The sequence below is a fragment of the Cherax quadricarinatus genome, chromosome 60, assembly GCF_038502225.1.
Source record: "Cherax quadricarinatus isolate ZL_2023a chromosome 60, ASM3850222v1, whole genome shotgun sequence".
Classification (NCBI taxonomy): domain Eukaryota; kingdom Metazoa; phylum Arthropoda; class Malacostraca; order Decapoda; family Parastacidae; genus Cherax; species Cherax quadricarinatus.
This window is the reverse complement of record NC_091351.1, coordinates 21,919,366-21,940,815: the sequence shown is the minus strand read 5'-3', so window position 1 is coordinate 21,940,815 and position 21,450 is coordinate 21,919,366. Positions and strand designations below refer to the sequence as shown.

The window sequence follows — 21,450 nt, the reverse complement described above, 5'->3', positions numbered from 1 at the left end:
TGGGAGCTCACAGTCATGATGGGACCTCACAGTCATGATGGGCCCTCACAGTCATGATAGGTCCTCACAGTCATGATGGGACCTCACAGTCATGATGGGCCCTCACAGTCATGATGGGACCTCACAGTCATGATGGGACCTCACAGTCATGATATGCCCTCACAGTCATGATGGGCCCTCACAGTCATGATGGGTCCTCACAGTCATGATGGGACCTCACAGTCATGATGGGCCCTCACAGTCATGATGGGCCCTCACAGCCATGATGGGGCCTCACAGTCATGATGGAACCTCATAGTCATGATGGGCCCTCACAGTCATGATGTGTCCTCACAGTCATGATGGGCCCTCACAGCCATGATGGGTCCTCACAGTCATGATGGGACCTCACAGTCATGATGGGCCCTCACAGTCATGATGTGTCCTCACAGTCATGATGGGACCTCACAGTCATGATGGGACCTCACAGTCATGATGGGCCCTCACAGTCATGATGGGTCCTCACAGTCATGATGGGTCCTCACAGTCATGATGGGTCCTCACAGTCATGATGGGACCTCACAGTCATGATGGGACCTCACAGTCATGATGGGACCTCACAATCATGATGGGACCTCACAGTCATGATGGGACCTCACAGTCATGATGGGCCCTCACGGTCATGATGGGCCCTCACAGTCATGATGGGACTTCACAATCATGATGGACCCTCACAGTCATGATGGGACCTCACAGTCATGATGGGCCCTCACAGTCATGATGGGCCCTCACAGTCATGATGGGCCCTCACAGTCATGATGTGACCTCACAGTCATGATGGGCCCTCACAGTCATGATGGGTCCTCACAGTCATGATGGGACCTCACAGTCATGATGGGACCTCACAGTCATGATGTGTCCTCACAGTCATGATGGGACCTCACAGTCATGATGGGTCCTCACAGTCATGATGGGTCCTCACAGTCATGATGGGTCCTCACAGTCATGATGGGACCTCACAGTCATGATGGGACCTTACAGTCATGATGGGCCCTCACAGTCATGATGGGCCCTCACAGTCATGATGGGCCCTCACAGTCATGATGGGACCTTACAGTCATGATGGGCCCTCACAGTCATGATGGGCCCTCACAGTCATGATGGGACCTCACAGTCATGATGGGCCCTCACAGTCATGATGGGACCTCACAGTCATGATGGGGCCTCACAGTCATGATGGGACCTCACAGTCATGATGGGACCTCACAGTCATGATGGGACCTCAGAGTCATGATGGGTCCTCACAGTCATGATGGGTCCTCACAGTCATGATTGGCCCTCACAGTCATGATGGGTCCTCACAGTCATGATGGGGCCTCACAGTCATGATGGGGCCTCACAGTCATGATAGGCCCTCACAGTCATGATGGGACCTCAGAGTCATGATGGGACCTCAGAGTCATGATGGGCCCTCACAGTCATGATGGGTCCTCACAGTCATGATGGGTCCTCACAGTCATGATAGGCCCTCACAGTCATGATGGGACCTCACAGTCATGATGGGACCTCACAGTCATTATGGAACCTCACAGTCATGATGGGACCTCACAGTCATGATGGGACCTCACAGTCATGATGGGACCTCACAGTCATGATGGGACCTCACAGTCATGATGGGACCTCACAGTCATGATGGGACCTCACAGTCATGATGGGATCTCACAGTCATGATGGGACCTCACAGTCATGATGGGACCTCACAGTCATGATGGGACCTCACAGTCATGATGGGACCTCACAGTCATGATGGGACCTCACAGTCATGATGGGACCTCACAGTCATGATGGGACCTCACAGTCATGATGGGACCTCACGGTCATGATGGAACCTCACAGTCATGATGGGACCTCACAGTCATGATGGGACCTCACAGTCATGATGGGACCTCACAGTCATGATGGGACCTCAGAGTCATGATGGGACCTCACAGTCATGATGGGACCTCACTGTCATGATGGGACCTCACGGTCATGATGGGACCTCACAGTCATGATGGGACCTCACAGTCATGATGGGACCTCACAGTCATGATGGGACCTCACAGTCATGATGGGACCTCACAGTCATGATGGGATCTCACAGTCATGATGGGACCTCACAGTCATGATGGGACCTCAGAGTCATGATGGGACCTCACAGTCATGATGGGTCCTTACAGTCATGATGGGTCCTCAAAGTCATGATGGGACCTCACAGTCATGATGGGTCCTCACAGTCATGATGGGACCTCACAGTCATGATGGGACCTCACAGTCATGATGGGACCTCACTGTCATGATGGGACCTCACAGTCATGATGGGTCCTCACAGTCATGATGGGTCCTCACAGTCATGATGGGACCTCACAGTCATGATGGGTCCTCACAGTCATGATGTGACCTCACAGTCATGATGGGACCTCACAGTCTTGATGGGACCTCAGAGTCATGATGGGTCCTCACAGTCATGATGGGACCTCACAGTCATGATGGGACCTCACAGTCATTATGGGACCTCACAGTCATGATGGAACCTCACAGTCATGATGGGACCTCAGAGTCATGATGGGACCTCACAGTCATGATGGGACCTCAGAGTCATGATGGGACCTCACAGTCATGATGGGACCTCAGAGTCATGATGGGACCTCACAGTCATGATGGGTCTTCACAGTCATGATGGGTCCTCACAGTCATGATGGGACCTCACAGTCATGATGGGTCCTCACAGTCATGATGGGACCTCACAGTCATGATGGGACCTCACAGTCATGATGGGTCCTCACAGTCATGATGGGACCTCACAGTCATGATGGGACCTCACAGTCATGATGGGACCTCACAGTCATGATGGGCCCTCACAGTCATGATGGGTCCTCACAGTCATGATGGGTCCTCACAGTCATGATGGGACCTCACAGTCATTATGGGACCTCACAGTAATGATGGGACCTCACAGTCCTGATGGGACCTCACAGTCATGATGGGACCTCACAGTCATGATGGGACCTCACAGTCATGATGGCACCTCACAGTCATGATGGGACCTCACAGTCATGATGGGACCTCACAGTCATGATGGGACCTCACAGTCATGATGGGACCTCAGAGTCATGATGGGACCTCACAGTCATGATGGGACCTCACAGTCATGATGGGACCTCACAGTCATGATGGGACCTCACAGTCATGATGGGACCTCACAGTCATGATATGTCCTCACAGTCATGATGGGACCTCACAGTCATGATGGGACCTCACAGTCATGATGGGTCCTCACAATCATGATGGGACCTCACAGTCATGATGGGACCTCACAGTCATGATGGGACCTCACAGTCATGATGGGACCTCACAGTCATGATGGGACCTCACAGTCATGATGGGACCTCACAGTCATGATGGGACCTCACAGTCATGATGGGTCCTCACAGTCATGATGGGACCTCACAGTCATGATGGGACCTCACAGTCATGATGGGACCTCACAGTCATGATGGGACCTCACAGTCATGATGGGTCCTCACAGTCATGATGGGACCTCACAGTCATGATGGGTCCTCACATTCATGATGGGACCTCACAGTCATGATGGGACTTACACTGCCCAAAATTAATTCCAACTTTTATCTAAGAAATATTGACCAATGTTTAAACTTTAAGGGAGAAAGTAATGTAGTATGTGAGGAAGTAAATAGTAAATAAAAAGTCAAAGTGAGTAAGGCAGTAGTTAAGTAAGAAAGTAAGTAAGTAAGCAATGTAAGAAGGAGTTAAGTAAGCAAGAAAGTAATATAGAAGTAAGATGGAAGCAAATGAACAAGATTGTAAGTAAAAATGTAGGTAAAAATGTTAATCAAAACGTATGTAGGAAAGAAAGTAAGAATGTAAGACTGCAAGTTAGAAAATAAGTAAGCAAGTAAATAAGTCAATACGTAAGCAGGTCAATAAGTAAGTAAACATACAATAAATTAAGTCCCAGACCAACAGACAGGATAAATGTCGCTCAGTTACTTCGAGATAGTTGTTATAAACTCGTGTTTGGGTTACTGATTACAAATATAATATCGAAGAACAAAAATCCACAATACCGTGACTGGAACAATACACAAATAACTTGCACACAGGAGAGAGGAAGTTATGACGATGTTTCGCTCCAACTTGGACCATTATAAAGTCTCCTGTGATCATGTTACACATAATATCAGTTCTCGTTATTACGTAACGTTACGTCACACCGTGATGGAGATCATTACTTAAAGGTTTCCACTAAATAATGTTATCAGATAAAAACAATGTACTAAAAGGGATATATTTATTAAATTTGCGATTATTTCATTAATATTTTTATGAAATAATTGCTAACAAGTGACAAAAGTTGCAAAATATCCAGATGGGGAGTTAAGTGATAGCTTCAGGTCACCTGTGTTACAATCAACACAGATGGGGAGTTAAGTGATAGCTTCAGGTCACCTGTGTTACAATCAACACAGATGGGGAGTTAAGTGATAGCTTCAGGTCACCTGTGTTACAATCAACACAGATGGGGAGTTAAGTGATAGCTTCAGGTCACCTGTGTTACAATCAACACAGATGGGGAGTTAAGTGATAGCTTCAGGTCACCTGTGTTACAATCAACACATCATCAGGATGAGAACCTTTGGACCAGGTTAATATTAAGTTTAATAAACAACTTATAACATTACTGAAAGATATGGTATAAAATACAGACACACAGATCTACCTGGGTGGAAGGTACGCGAGTATTTATAGTGAGGTTCAGAATGTTGAGGTCAGGTGGAGAATGCTGCATCTGATGATCTACCGAGTGGGGTTATAGAGTTTAAAATCTTGGGTACCTTGGAAGGGAGATTGGATAAGTTGTGAGCAGACCTTCTGCAGTGTTCTTTCATTCCTATGTTCTTATGTGGGATAGCGATGAAGAAGTTTCTTTGCAAGTGGTTCAGCTATGTTATAGAAGCCATTGTTCTGGTTGAAATTGTTGGTTATAGAGATAAGCGATGATTCCAGGATTCTTCGGTATTGAGTGTTGTCTTCTGTGGCGATAAGTCTTGAGTTTCTGTAGTTAATTAAATGGTTGTGTGAATTGCGGTGTTGTACACAGGCATTCCTTGTATCGTCAGTCCTGCTTGCATATTGGTGTTCTGAAATACGTGTTTGGAGGTCTCTTGATGTTTCGCACACGTATAATTTGCTGCAGTCATTACAAGGGATTATGTATACCCCTGCAGAGGATGGAAGCTTGTCTTGTCTATTACTGGTGATGTCCTTGATGGTCGTAGTTGTGGAGGTAGATACTTGGAATGATGTATTGGAAAAGATGTTGGAAACATGTTTGGCAATGGAGTTGGTGGGGAGGACTTTGTATCTCTTCTCGGCAGTGTCTTCTCTGGGTGTGTTGAAGATGTTTAATGCTCGCCGTCTGCAGTCTCTGATGAAGTGACGAGGATAGTGGAGTTTGGAAAATAATTGTTCAATTATAGTGCATTCTTCCTCAAGGAACGCATTGCCGCAGATTCTGAGTGCGCGCAGGAAGAAGCCTATAATTACACCACGTTTAGTTTTGATGTCGTGGTGAGAGTAGAAGTGGAGAAGATCGTTTTGGTTGGTGGGTTTTCGATAAACTTTAAAACGAAGCTCATGGTCAGCTTTGCAGAGAAGAACATCAAGGAAAGGAAGAGTGTTGTCGACTTCTTCTTCAAGTGTGAACTGGATTGAGGGCTCGACCTGGTTGAGCTTGTCTTGGAGAGCTTGAACGTTGAAGCGTCTAGGAGTTATGAGGAGAATGTCGTCAACATAACGGAGCCAGGTGACAGACGAAGGAATAATGGTGGAGAAACGCTCGGCTTCCAGATGTTCCATATATAGGTTCGCCAGGACGGCACTGAGTGGCGAGCCCATGGGTAGTCCAAAAGTCTGCTGAAAGAGATGATTTTCGAAAGAGAAACACATAAAGCCGACACATAGTTCAACAAGATCGATGAAATCGCTGGCTGGAATAGGAAGATCAAGTGAATCGTCAATTTTCCTGCGCAGGAGATTGATGGCTTGTGTAGTAGGTACTTTGGTGAATAGGGAAGTTACGTCAAGGATGGAAAGTTTCTTGTTCTTGATGTTGATGTTGCGAATGCGATTGGGAAGATCACCCGAGTGTTTGAGATGTACTCACCTATTTGTACTCACCTATTTGTGGTTGCAGGGGTCGAGTCTTAGCTCCTGGCCCCGCCTCTTCACCGGTTGCTACTGGGCCCTCTCTTTCCCCGCTCCATGAGCTTTATCAAACCTCGTCTTAAAACTGTGTATGGTTCCTGCCTCTACTACGTCATTTTCTAGGCTATTCCACTGCCTTACAACTCTATGACTGAAGAAATACTTCCTAATATCTCTCTGACTCATTTGTGTCTTCAACTTCCAATTGTGGCCTCTTGTTTCTGTGTCCCCTCCCTGGAACATCCTGTCTTTGTCCACCTTGTCTATTCCACGCAGTATTTTATATGTCGTTATCATGTCTCCCCTGACCCTCCTGTCCTCCAGTGTCGTCAGGCCGATTTCCCTTAATCTTTCTTCATAGGACATTCCCCTTAGCTCTGGAACTAACCTTGTGGCAAACCTTTGTACTTTCTCTAGTTTCTTGACGTGCTTTATCAAGTGCGGGTTCCAAACAGGTGCTGCATACTCCAGTATGGGCCTGACATACACGGTGTACAGTGTCTTGAACGATTCCTTACTAAGGTATCGGAATGCTGTTCTCAGGTTTGCCAGGCGCCCATATGCTGCAGCAGTTATCTGATTGATGTGTGCTTCCGGAGACATGCTCGGTGTTATACTCACCCCAAGATCTTTCTCCTTGAGTGAGGTTTGCAGTCTTTGGCCACCTAGCCTATACTCGGTCTGTGGTCTTCTGTGCCCTTCCCCTATCTTCATGACTTTGCATTTGGCAGGATTAAATTCGAGAAGCCATTTGCTGGACCAGGTGTCCAGTCTGTCCAGGTCTCTTTGAAGTCCTGCCTGGTCCTCATCAGATTTAATTCTCCTCATTAACTTCACATCATCTGCAAACAGGGACACTTCTGAGTCTAACCCTTCCATCATGTCGTTCACATATACCAAAAATAGCACTGGTCCTAGGACCGACCCCTGTGGGACCCCGCTCGTCACAGGTGCCCACTGTGATACATCATTACGTACCATGACTCGTTGTTGTCTCCCTGTCAGGTATTCTCTGATCCATTGCAGTGCCCTTCCTGTTATATGCGCCTGATGCTCTAGCTTCTGCACTAATCTCTTGTGAGGAACTGTGTCAAAGGCCTTCTTGCTGGACTGATAGTGCCCAAGAGTTTAGAGAGGTGTTTTGAGAGAATTCCTGAGAGTTGGTGGGGAGCACTGCCTATTCCCGAAGATATGGGCCTCAATGGGATACCAGGCTTGTGAGTTTTTGGCAGGCCGTACATTCTGACAGGTCTAGGGTTGCTGGGTATGGTGTGCAGAAGTTTCTTCCCTTATTCTGAGTCCCTCAGAATGCGGCGAGGCCTTTGAAGAAAAGTTTTAGTAAGGTTGTCCACTTGGTTAGTTGTGAGAGGTTGGTAGGTATCTGGGTCATTAAGTAGATTGAGCATTTTGTTCCTGTAATCGTCAGTGTTCATGATAACAACGCCACCTCCTTTATCAGCGGTGGTGACCCTGATGGTCGTGTCTTCTGCTAAACCTTTAACTGCAATGATGTAACGTCGAGGTATGACTGGGGAGCTGCGTGTAGAGATGGCTGCTGAGATGATACCTTGAAGAAAACCTTTTTGGAAGTCGGAGTCATTGTGTCTGTAGTTTTTGGCGATGAAATTGAGGTCTTGTTTTGGTTTCATTATTTCTGTTGCGAATTTGAGGCCTAAGCTGAGGGCTTTGGTTTCTGTGGTTGACAGTGGACGAGATGAAAGATTTTGAATAATTTCAGGTCTTCCTAAACTTTTCCAAGGACTATTATCGCAGAGTGTTTGTAGTTTCCTAGTAAGTCTGATCTTCTGATGAACATTCGCTGTGGTAACTCTGCTGCGAATGATTTCGGCGGTGCGTCAGTTCATGTTCCCCCGGAGTGCTGTGCCTAGTGTTCTGGCTTGAAGAAAAGTTTCCTTTGTAGCATTGTTTAAGTCATCTGCACACTCTTCTATTAAATACACCGTGGAGAAAGAAGTGGACTTTAAATTTACATTCTTAGATGTTTTGATAAACAGGTTTGATAGAAGTTCAAGTTTACAGTGTTTAGGAAGGCCACTAATGTTTGCTCATACATCCACTACTATCCTTACCACTATGTTTCTGAGAACCTGCTGCAAGTGCAGCCCAGAGTTCCTCGACGAGGAAATTAGAAAAATATTTGATATTGCTACGAAACTTGGGTACACTAAGGAGTTTGTAGAAACAGAGTTGCTGGCAACTAGGAAAACTTATCATAGGACTGAACCTATCATAACACCTCAGATTAAGAATGTTCTGGTTCTTCCACACAATGAGAATTTATCTGTCCTACTGAATTCCCTGAAAGGGTTCAGTATATAAGAAGTTTATGATAATTCACGGATGTTAGAAGCATTTGAATCAAGAATTCCCCTCAACACTGTGTTGGTAGTGTTTACAGAATTGGTTGTAATGGCTGCAGACCACTAGATGTTGGCTGAAAACTTCTAGATGTTAGGTTAACACAACAACGATATTCACTACGAACTTCTCAGGAACCAAATTCGATATTCAGCACACTCGAGCTTGCAATAACTATGCGAAGTGGCCGGAAGCCAACAGTCTATTACATGTGTAGTATATACGCTCTAACAACATTTATAGGAAGGCTCCTTTGTCAAGCCTAATCACGTGACCCCCTACCACGTAAGCCTCTAGCACCCTCTACCACACTCTCCTAAGCAGGGGCGTATCTAAGAAAAATAGCGCCTATGACAAGCACTGAAATTGCGCAATTGTCCAAACATCTGACATTCATCTTTTAGATAAGTTTACCATAAAATCACCTCAAAAATACAAGTCAAGATCGTTAATCTTTTAATTAACAATTTATGGCACTATTTGAAAACTAGCAACCAACTGTATCTTCCTTGTTTCACTGATGCAAATTCGTCTATGATGTGCTCAAATTAATTTTTTCCAGTTTCTTCTCTTTTTACACTCAGCAGAGTAAGACCACAGAGTCTGCCTTGACTCGTGAAGCTTCTCAAATATGGAATGATTTCCCACAACAGGTAATGGAAATTACTGTGGTTAACATTATCTGAATAGCAATACCGAACAATAAATTTAAGAAGATCTTCAGGTCTAGATATTTTCATGTTGGCCAGACATCATAGCAACATTCTGCATTCCAAAATTTCAACATGTGGTTATACAGCTGCCTTGCATCACTTCTTGCTTCACTGATCTAGTTTTCATTATCTGTCATGTGCAGAACTTGAAGTATCTCCTCAACATTCTTGTTGAGGAGCTTCACTGCTTCTGTCCTTGCACTCCGCCTGGCACGGCGTGTTTTAGTTTTTCCAGCGCTGTGTTGAACGATAGAACACGTAGAGAGCTTCGATGGTTCCAAAAAACGTGACTGTTATTGTATCTACTTGCCTGCATGTACACCCACTAAGTTGAGTGAGTGATTGTCGCAATTCACATACACTGTCAGGTTGTTTTTCTCACTTATTTTTTTATGAACACCACTTCTGTGTGCAGCCATCACAGCAGCGTTGTCATAACACTGTGATCAACGATCTTGTAGATCCATTTCGTGCTTCTCTAGCTGTTTCAAGTTGTCTTCAACCAAGCTCTCAGCATCCTTCTGCCTTATCTGGATAAATTAACCAAGGACGGACTCTCTAACACGGACTGTTTTCCTCTCAAAACCAACTTCCACATACCTCACTACTTCTGACATCTGCTCACAGTGTGCCTGAACAGGAGTAGAGTCGAACATGTGACCATAGTACTTGGCTTTACGAATGTTTCCCAGTAAACTCTGACGAACAGTGGATGCCATCATATGGATGATTTCGTTCTGGACATCCGGTGAAAAATAAAATGTGGATCTAGGATTAATTTCCACAATAGTGAGGTGTTTCTTTATGAGAGAGTCAAAGATGGCCAGTAGTTTCAGTAAACAAAGGAAATTTCCCACATTAGAGTCATCGTCCAGCTGAAAGGACTCTGTGTCCTCGCAAAGCCAGGTCCTGAGTTGTGAGGAATTTTACACAGTGATTTCTCTTCAAGATACAGTAAATTCTCTTCAAGATATAGTGAATTCTCTTCAAGATACAGTGAATTCTCTTCAGTGGTTCTCTTCAAGATATCACACCACTTCTGCTTTTCCTTTTCAGTCCGTGACTTAATTTCCGCATCAAAAACTCCTCTATATTCAGCTAAATTTCTTTCCATTTATTTCCACTGTGTGAATTACTCCCAATGATTCTTAGCATTTTCAAAAACATTAATCCTTTCAGGTGCTTTCCACTGGCTGAATCCACTGAATCTACTGGTCTGGAAATACATAGAACACATCTTTATTATTTCTGTTCTCAATGAATCAGGCAGGATTGCTCTTCCAGTATTCTTGTCTAACATCAAAAGTCCAGTTTCGTGAGAGTTCTTCAACACCATCCAGTTCACTAGGTTCAGTGTCATCAGGGTCATTTTCATCTGGTAAAACTGCGCCACCACCAGCTACAATAAATCCTAGCAAACAAAATTACAATCTGCAGACACGGTATATCTGGTAAAACAGGTGGGACATGCACCTTTGATCATGCCAAAAAATGCCGCACTCACATGACAACAGGAGAGAGCGACTTTCCCTCCTGTAACTTATTTCAACCAGAAATGTGTCATCAATCCATGAATGAAAATACTACAACACATACTGCAAAGCACATCACCTAAACGGGACAATAAGACACAGACCAGCCAGACTATGGGAAACAAAAGAGGGGAGCCACAACCTATCCATGGACAGAGGTTTTTTAGGGCCAGGAGGAAAAAAAGAATGGCAATAAATGACATTAATCCTACACCATCTGAAAACACTTCTGGAGCAGAGTCACGGACATTGGCCTCCACTCCAGAACAACAGATATTAGAGCCAGCAAATAAAACCCCTCTATATTCTACCAATTTAACAACATTTGTATTACAACCCAGGAGTCCCAAAGGCCTGTTATCCTGGGTGTAAAGGGAGCAAAATAAACATGGCAGAAAAACTTGACTTATATTATCCTTCACCAATTTAGAACAGAAGTATGTACACTATATACACTATGATCAACAACAGGTATTAGTGCACTCCACGGTAAGCAAGGCAGAATAGAAGACACCAGAGAACAGACCGTGCTTCAACCAGCTCTAGAATGGGAATGACAAGGGCAGACAGGTGAGTGGTGCCCACAACACCTCTGCAATTGCCAAAACCATCTTCTCATTGGCTGGAACTTGGGTACTGATTGAACGACAGGGCCCCATCATCAACCCTAGTACCTGGTTCGCTGGTTGGGGGAGATAGCCTTTCAATGAGGGTGTGTACATGCGCCGAATAAAGGTTACATACTCTTTGCATGCCACAATTCATCTTTGCAAACATACGGAGTTTAAGCCATCAAAAATCAACCAAATTCCTTACAGCTAGGGACTCCTCACGGAGTTAAATGCAGTGTTTGCAGTATTCGCAGAGACCAACATAAACGATCATTATGACAACTAAATATGGATCCCAGGTTATAACCTATTCTGATGCGACAGATTAAAAAGGCAACAATAAAGGGGGAATTTGGCCTGTACATCACGGAGTCGCTTATTTGCTCAGAACAACTAAACACCTCAAATGATGCAGTTGAAGTTTTGGCAGTGAAGATTGAAAACCAAAACCTTGTCAATGTGGTGGAATACAAGCCTCCAGATCAAACTTCTCAGCAATTCCAGGAGCAGCTTGTGAAAATTAACCACTGTCTGGAAAGTCTCCCAACTCCTGCTCCAGGAGCAGCTTGTGAAAATTAACCACTGTCTGGAAAGTCTCCCAACTCCTGCTCCAGGAGCAGCTTGTGAAAATTAACCACTGTCTGGAAAGTCTCCCAACTCCTGCTCCAGGAGCACCTTGTGAAAATTAACCACTGTCTGGAAAGTCTCCCAACTCCTGCTCCAGGAGCAGCTTGTGAAAATTAACCACTGTCTGGAAAGTCTCCCAACTCCTGCTCCAGGAGCACCTTGTGAAAATTAACCACTGTCTGGAAAGTCTCCCAACTCCTGCTCCAGGAGCAGCTTGTGAAAATTAACCACTGTCTGGAAAGTCTCCCAACTCCTGCTCCAGGAGCAGCTTGTGAAAATTAACCACTGTCTGGAAAGTCTCCCAACTCCTGCCCCGAACTAGGAGATTTCAACTTGAGACACCTAAAATGGAGAAGTATATCAAACACTGTTTTAGCAGGGATCACCCCGGGAGGCAGCTCAGTTGAAAATTCACACACACACGAACTATTAAATCTCTGCACCAAATTCACCTTAAACCATCAAATATTAGAGCCTACAAGATTAGAAAATATGCTGGCCCTCATCTTCAATAACAACGATGATCTGATACGTAACATAACCGTATCAAAAACAATACACGCAGATCACAACATAATAGAGATGCATACATGTACGCACAGGGCTCCTGACCAGCAAAATGTGAGGAGTCATGAAGGTCTCTTCACGAAAATCAATTTCAATAACAAAAACATAAAATGGGATCAAGTCAACCATGTCCTAAGTGAAACAAGCTGTGAAGAAATCCTGAACAACACAGATCCAAACATTTGCGTTGAAAAAATAAATTCTGTAGTTCTTGAGATCTGCTCAAGACACATTCCATTAAGAAAAAGAAAGAGAAGATGCAAACTAGAAAGAGATTGATGCTCCCTATGTAGAAGAAGGAGAAGAGACACAGAGCTACTGAGAGGGGCCAATATATCTGAAATACGAAGGAAAGCACTGGTCAATGAAATTGCAAGTATCGAACTTAATCTGAAGGAATCTTACAGGAGACAAGAATCACAGGAAGAACTAAAAGCCATAAAGAAAATTAATTAAAAAACAAAATACTTCTTTTATGCCAAATCTAAGGGGAAAACGACATCCAGTATTGGACACCTGCTTAGGTGAGATGGGACATACACAAATGACAGGCAAGAAATGAGTGAGATACTAAGGTGCCAATATGACTCAGTGTTCAGCGAGGCGCTACTCAGACTAAGGGTCGACAATCCAAATGAATTTTTTATGAACGAAACCAAAATTTGGTCATATCGAAAATCTCGGATAATATCCTAACTCCACAAGTCTTTGAAAAGACAGTAAATGACATGCACTCTGCCCCAGGCCCAGACTCATGGAACTCCGAGTTCATTATGAATTACAGGAACCCCCTATTATTTGCCTTAAGCATTCTGTGGAGACGGAGCATGAACACAGGGGTCATCCCACACACACTAAAAACAACAGACATAGCCCCGCTCCACAAAGGTGGCAGTAAAGCAATTGCAAAGAACTACAGACATATAGCACTAACATCCCATATCATAAAAATCTTTGAAAGGGTTCTAAGAAGCAAGATAGCCAACCACCTAGATACCCATCAGTTACACAACCCAGGGCAACACAGGTTTAGAGCAGGTCGCTCCTGCCTGTCCCAGCTACTGGACCACTATGACAAGGTCCTGAATGCTGTAGAGAATAAACAAAGTACAGATGTAGTATACATAAACTTCGCAAAAGCATACGACATGCGTGACCATGGTGTAATAGTGCACAAGATGTGTGATAAAGGAATAACAGGAAAAGTTGGTAGATGGATCTATAACTTCCTGACAAATAGAACACAAAGAGTAATAGTAAACAGAGTAAAGTCCCAGGCAACCACGGTAAAAAGCCCTGTTCCACAAGGTAAGTACTCTCTCCCATTCTATTCCTCATCCTCATTTCTGACATAGAGATGTAAGCCATAGCTCCGTGTCTTCCTTTGCGGATGATACCCGGATTACCATGGCAGTGACCTCCATCGAGGACACCACAAGACTCCAAGCGTGCATCTTCGAATGGGCCACTCAAAACAATATGAAGTTCAGCGAGGAGAAATTTCAACTACTCAGATACAGGAAACTTGAGAAAATTAAAAATGTATCAGGGTATACAACAAATTCTAACCATACAGTAGAGCGAAAAAGTAATGTGAAGGACCTGGGAGTGATAATGTCAGAGGATCTCGCCTTCAAAGATCAAAGACCTCATCTGCTAGGTAAATGATAGGATGCATGCTGAGAACCTTCAAAACTAGGGACGCCAAGCGCTTAGACGCTTGTGCTCTCTAGGCTTGAATACTGCTGTACACTAACGGTCCCTTTCAAGGCTGGGACATCGCAGGCCTGGAGAGTGTACGATAAGTACGATAAGGCACCTAAACTACTGCTAACGGTTGAAGGTCCTTGATCTGTATTCCTTCGAACGCAGGTGAGAGAGATACATGATAATATACACTTGGAAGGTCCTGGAGGGATTGGTACCAAACTTGTACACGAAAATCACTCCATATGAAAGCAAAAGACTCGGCAGGAGATGCAACATTCCCCCGATGAAAAGCAGGGGCGCCACGAGTACACTGAGAGACAACACAATAAGTGTCCGGGGCCCAAGACTGTTCAACTGCCTCCCAGCATACATAAAGGGGATTTCCAATAGACCCCTGACTGTCTTCAAGCAGGCACTGGACAGGTACCTAAAGTCAGTACCTAACCAACCGGGCTGTGGTTCGTATGTCATCTTGCATGCAGCCAGCAGTAACAGCCTGATTGATCAGACCCTGATCCACCATGAGGCCTGGTCTCAGACCGAAGCGCGGGGGCGTTGACCCCCGAAACCCTCTCCAGGTAAACTCCAGGTAAACTCCAGGTAAACTCCAACATCAAGGAACTTCCCTTGAGGAGTTATATTAGTAAATCAGCATCATTTAGGCTCCGTGGGGCGACCTAGATAATGATGAATGGCTTATTATTTTTTTTATTAACACACTGGCCGATTCCCACCAAGGCAGGGTGGCCCACCAAGGCAGGGTAACCCACCAAGGCAGGGTGGCCCGCCAAGGCAGGGTGTCCCGCCAAGGCAGGGTGGCCCACCAAGGCAGGGTGACCCGAGAAAGAAAAACTTTCACCATCATTCACTCCATCACTGTCTTGCCAGAAGGGTGCTTTACACTACAGTTTTTAAACTGCAACATTAACACCCCTCCTTCAGAGTGCAGGCACTATACTTCCCATCTCCAGGACTCAAGTCCGGCCTGCCGGTTTCCCTGAACCCCTTCATAAATGTTACTTTGCTCACACTCCAACAGCACGTCAAGTATTAAAAACCATTTGTCTCCATTCACTCCTATCAAACACGCTCACGCATGCCCGCTGGAAGTCCAAGCCCCTCGCACACAAAACCTCCTTTACCCCCTCCCTCCAACCTTTCCTAGGCCGACCCCTACCCCGCCTTCCTTCCACTACAGACTGATACAATCTTGAAGTCATTCTGTTTCGCTCCATTCTCTCTACATGTCCGAACCACCTCAACAACCCTTCCTCAGCCCTCTGGACAACAGTTTTGGCAATCCCGCACCTCCTCCTAACTTCCAAACTACAAATTTTCTGCATTATATTCACACCACACATTGCCCTCAGACATGACATCTCCACTTCCTCCAGCCTTCTCCTCCCTGCAACATTCATCACCCATGCTTCACACCCATATAGGAGCGTTGGTATAACTATACTCTCATACATTCCCCTCTTTGCTTCCAAGGGCAAAGTTCTTTTTCTCCACAGACTCCTAAGTGCACCGCTCACCCTTTTCCACTCATCAATTCTATGATTCACCTCATCTTTCATAGACCCATCCGCTGACACGCCCACTCCCAAATATCTGAATACATTCACCTCCTCCATACTCTCTCCCTCCAATCTGATATCCAATCTTTCATCACCTAATCTTTTTGTTATCCTCATAACCTTACTCTTTCCTGTATTCACTTTTAGTTTTCTTCTTTTACATACCTTGCCAAATTCATCCACCAACCTCTGCAACTTCTCTTCAGAATCTCCCAAGAGCACAGTGTCATCAGCAAAGAGCAACTGTGACAACTCCCACTTTATGTGTGATTCTTTATCTTTTAACTCCACAACGGCTATTAATTTCAAATAAATTTATGGTTTTAAATTATGGTTATTTATCTGGAATAAATTAATAATTAAAGTTGCATTAATTTTAGAATTAATGTTAAGTTTTGTTTCAGTGTATTTTGACTCCTCATACGGCTGCAGTGGTTGTTTTTCGTCCTGAAGATATTGCTGATGCATTTTCAAGGAACTACCAAGACTTTTTACAAGGCAACTCGATAAGTGGAACAATAGACTTCAGTAGAGGCTATTAACTTGGTAAGCAGAATTTCAGAATGAACATAAAGAGAGAAAAAAAATGGTTTGTAATTTTTCGACCTCAGGCTTAAATCCTCTTTCTTCTCATTATTAGAATCCAAAGATTCTTTATTAACTGTATTCTACAGAAGAGGACCTTAGATGGAGGTCGAAAAAGACAGAAAGTTTCCCAGTTTTTACCATCATGTGAGTTGTTTCCTGATGATGTGTGTGTAAACACCAACTTTCCATAAACTGTAGCACAGAATTCTTCATATATACACTTTGTGTAAGTAACATTGAAGTGATCAGGAGATTTAGGATGTATAAAAATATGTACTTTCCTCCCCATTCAAAACTCATACATTAAAATAATATATATTAAAAAAAAACTGGATGTTATGTGTATTACAACGCCAAAAAAAAAATTTGAAAGAAATTTAAGAATTTATGATTATGATTTGTCGCAAAATTATGTTAGACATGATAAGAGAATCGTTGAAAGGATGTGTTTGTGTGTTAGGGAATTCTTTAGAAATATTTAACATGTTTTTGTTCTTAGTAAAATGTTAAACACCATCTACAACTTCAGCTGCTTTTGATCGTTACAAAGCAACACATTTTAGGATTTAAAAGGTTGCCAGTGAACAATGCAGAATAAACTTTAAGAAATACTTTTACTAAGACAAGTCCTAGAGCTGGATAGTACTGTGTCTTCACTCTGAAAGATGAGACAGAATGTTGCAGAACGGAGAGTCACTGGAAATATGAAGTCAGCACACTACATGCAAGGCAGCAGTAGAATGTTTGATGATGTTAACTTCTTAGAACCAGTGTTACTGGTGAATAATAGCTGATTAAGGTTACCCAGGTCGTCTCCCACCCAGAGGCTGGAGACGACCTGAGTGCTGATTAAGGTTACCCAGGTCGTCTCCCACCCAGAGGCTGGAGATGACCTGAGTGCTGATTAAGGTTACCCAGGTCGTCTCCCACCCAGAGGCTGGAGACGACCTGAGTGCTGATTAAGGTTACCCAGGTCGTCTCCCACCCAGAGGCTGGAGACGACCTGAGTGCTGATTAAGGTTACCCAGGTCGTCTCCCACCCAGAGGCTGGAGACGACCTGAGTGCTGATTAAGGTTACCCAGGTCGTCTCCCACCCAGAGGCCGGAGACGACCTGAGTGCTGATTAAGGTTACCCAAGTCGTCTCCCACCCAGAGGCTGGAGACGACCTGAGTGCTGATTAAGGTTACCCAGGTCGTCTCCCACCCAGAGGCCGGAGACGACCTGAGTGCTGATTAAGGTTACCCAGGTCGTCTCCCACCCAGAGGCTGGAGACGACCTGAGTGCTGATTAAGGTTACCCAGGTCGTCTCCCACCCAGAGGCTGGAGACGACCTGAGTGCTGATTAAGGTTACCCAGGTCGTCTCCCACCTAGAGCCTGGAGACGACCTGAGTGTTAATATGTATCATCTACTTCAAATCTCGTAAGAGCACTTATTATGTTGTCTTATTGTAGACTGTGTACCTTTTATACATATGTAAATGTATATGTATATTTACAACATAAATACTATAGCATTAGAACTGGACAAGTCTAATGCTCTGTTTATTCATGTGATAGATTTTAACCATCCAATTCATCTTCAAAAAGCCGAGAAAGTTGCATCAGGCAGATCTATGGCTAAGAGAAATATAGATGAATCAAGCTTCGTGAAAGTAGTTTTGATTTTAATATGATTATTGATTTACAGTAATACAAATAAGATTTGTTAATAATTAATAAAATTTGGGAAGAATTTAAGGTATGTTTGACAAGTCCTTGACATCCCACCCTCATCATAATGGTACAGGTGTAATGTCAGATGTGACAGTGAGGTGATATCTCAGTTTTATAAGTCTTCTGCTTTTCTCTTACTATTGTTCTTGAAAAGCACTTGGAATTCCACTATAATTCACAGTGGTTGTCTTGCATATATATATATACATATATATATATATATATATATATATATATATATATATATATATATATATATATATATATATATATATATATATATATATATATATATAGGTAGTAGGTTGGTAGACAGCAACCGCCCAGGGAGGTACTACCGTCCTGCCAAGTGAGTGTAAAACGAAAGCCTGTAATTGTTTTACATGATGGTAGGATTGCTGGTGTCCTTTTTTCTGTCTCATGAACATGCAAGATTTCAGGTACGTCTTGCTACTTCTACTTACACTTAGGTCACACTACACATACATGTACAAGCACATATATACACACCCCTCTGGGTTTTCTTCTATTTTCTTTCTAGTTCTTATTCTTGTTTATTTCCTCTTATCTCCATGGGGAAGTGGAACAGAATTCTTCCTCCGTAAGCCATGCGTGTTGTAAGAGGCAACTAAAATGCCGGGAGCAAGGGGCTAGTAACCTCTTCTCCTGTATATATTACTAAATGTAAAAGGAGAAACTTTCGTTTTTCCTTTTGGGCCACCCCGCCTCGGTGGGATACGGCCGGTGTGTTGAAAGAAGAAGAAGATATATATATATATATATATATAAATATATACATATATATATATATATATATATATATATATATATATATATATATATATATATATATATATATATATATATATATATATATATATATATATATATATATATATATATGTATAGGGAAGTACCACCTCTATAGCTGGAATGGGGACCCTCATCCTCAGAGAAGACAATAAACGTACCTCAGGGAAAACTCAAGGTTCTCCCCGGAGCTGTTTGAATATTTTCTTCTCCTACCACCCCCTATATTTATATTCTATGTGAACATTTATTAATAAACAAAATACATTTACAGAAAAAAAACATAAACATGAATACAATGGCACAATGTATCAAAGATGATGAATTTCCTCCACCTCCTCCGAGGCTGGACGTGAACCAGGTATGCAGCAAGCATTTCCCCTCTGGATGGCGACGCTGAGGCGCTGGAACATGAAAGTGGCTGCCCTTGGGTCCCTGGTGGTGTCGATGAGTCTGGAACCCAATTCTTTAAGGAAACGTGTGGCATTTTTTCCCCATGATCCCAAGGTCTCTGATCCCACTGGGACAAATTGATACTGTTGGCTAATGTCCCTGTACTTGCTGATCTTGTACTCCTCCCTGTGGTCAGCAGCTCCTCCCTGTCGCCCCACACTGTGATGGATATAGGTGCCAGCCAGTGTGGACACACAGGTATAGTCCCATGCTAAGAGCTTGCCATTCTTCCAAGGATAGATGGTTATCCCGTCGGGGCGGTTTGCTGGGTTGTGGGTGTTGTTTGCTGCAAGTGATCGTGGCTCCCTCTCGGCAGGGCATCCAGCTGTAGCAAGGGTTCTCTTAATGATGTCGTTGACCTCATTGTGTCTTGCATGCCAGCCCTTGGTTTTGGAACAGTTGAGACCATGTAGACCGTATTGGTCTGCTTGCACTTCGCCGCAAATACACATATATTCTGTGTGAATTGGGGCAGCAAGGCGCAGAGCCACTGCAATACGGAGGGTCTTAGGGTCGAGTCGCGTTCCCATTGCCGATATGGGAACTGTTTGGAGGAAGTCCCCGGAGTGAGGTGCACTCACAGCCTGGAGACGGGCAATCTCCCTATCTGATGTTGCAGCCCTGAGCATGTTGGCAAGCACCTTTTCAGCAATTGGGCTATCCCAGCTTGACTGTTTGTGAGCCAGTGCTGCACTAGGGTTTGGTGCTGAAGCAGCAAGAGTCTCCCATTCGGTGATGGCACTGACGTAGCTAGGGTCTTCTATTCCTGCTGAGTCACTGAGGGTGTCAGGAAGAATTTGTCTTATCAACTCGTTTGATGCAATGGAAGAGGATAGGAAAGCTGGTAGAGCAATCTGGGAGGATCTGCGTACTCCTAGCCCTCCAAGCCTGACCGGAAGTGAGGCTTGCAACCACTGTCCATCGTCAAGGGAAAGATTCAATACACTCTCTAGCATGGCCTTCAGGAGAGAGTACATATATATATATATATATATGTATATATATATGTATATATATATATATATATATATATATATATATAATATATATATACACATATATAATATATATATACACATATATAATTTTTTTTTTTTTTTTTTCAACAAGTCGGTCGTCTCCCACCGAGGCAGGGTGACCCAAAAAAAAAGAAAGAAAATCCCCAAAAAGAAAATACTTTCATCATCATTCAACACTTTCACCACACTCACACATTATCACTGCTTTTGCAGAGGTGCTCAGAATATAACAGTTTAGAAGCATATACGTATAGAGATACACAACATATCCCTCCAAACTGCCAATATCCCAAACCCCTCCTTTAAAGTGCAGGCATTGTACTTCCCATTTCCAGGACTCAAGTCCGACTATATGAAAATAACCGGTTTCCCTGAATCCCTTCACTAAATATTACCCTGCTCACACTCCAACAGATCGTCAGGTCCCAAGTATCATTCGTCTCCATTCACTCCTAACACGCTCATGCACGCTTGCTGGAAGTCCAAGCCCCTCACCCACAAAACCTCCTTTACCCCCTCTTTCCATCCCTTTCGAGGACGACCCCTACCCCTCTTTCCTTCCCCTATAGATTTATATGCTTTCCATGTCATTCTACTTTGATCCATTCTCTCTAAATGACCAAACCACCTCAACAACCCCTCTTCTGCCCTCTGACTAATGCTTTTATTAACTCCACACCTTCTCCTAATTTCCACACTCCGAATTTTCTGCATAATATTTACACCACACATTGCCCTTAGACAGGACATCTCCACTGCCTCCAACCGTCTGCTCGCTGCTGCATTTACCACCCAAGCTTCACATCCATATAAGAGTGTTGGTACTACTATACTTTCATACATTCCCTTCTTTGCCTCCATAGATAACGTTTTTTGACTCCACATATACCTCAACGCACCAC

The 21,450-nt window shown here is 43.8% G+C and overlaps 1 protein-coding gene across 4 annotated transcripts in view; it reads left to right on the top strand.

Annotated features, from left to right (window-relative positions):
- LOC128694511 (glyoxylate/hydroxypyruvate reductase A-like) overlaps positions 1 to 18,290 on the top strand; it is a 451,562-nt gene extending 433,272 nt beyond the window's left edge. For all 4 annotated transcript variants that reach the window (XM_070098029.1, XM_070098027.1, XM_070098028.1 and 1 more), the window contains one exon: positions 16,367 to 18,290. In XM_070098029.1, coding sequence (XP_069954130.1) covers positions 16,367 to 16,504 — 138 coding nt within the window. In that variant the 3' untranslated portion in view covers positions 16,505 to 18,290. The remainder of the gene's footprint in view (positions 1 to 16,366) is intronic.
- Positions 18,291 to 21,450: the final 3,160 nt, after the last annotated feature.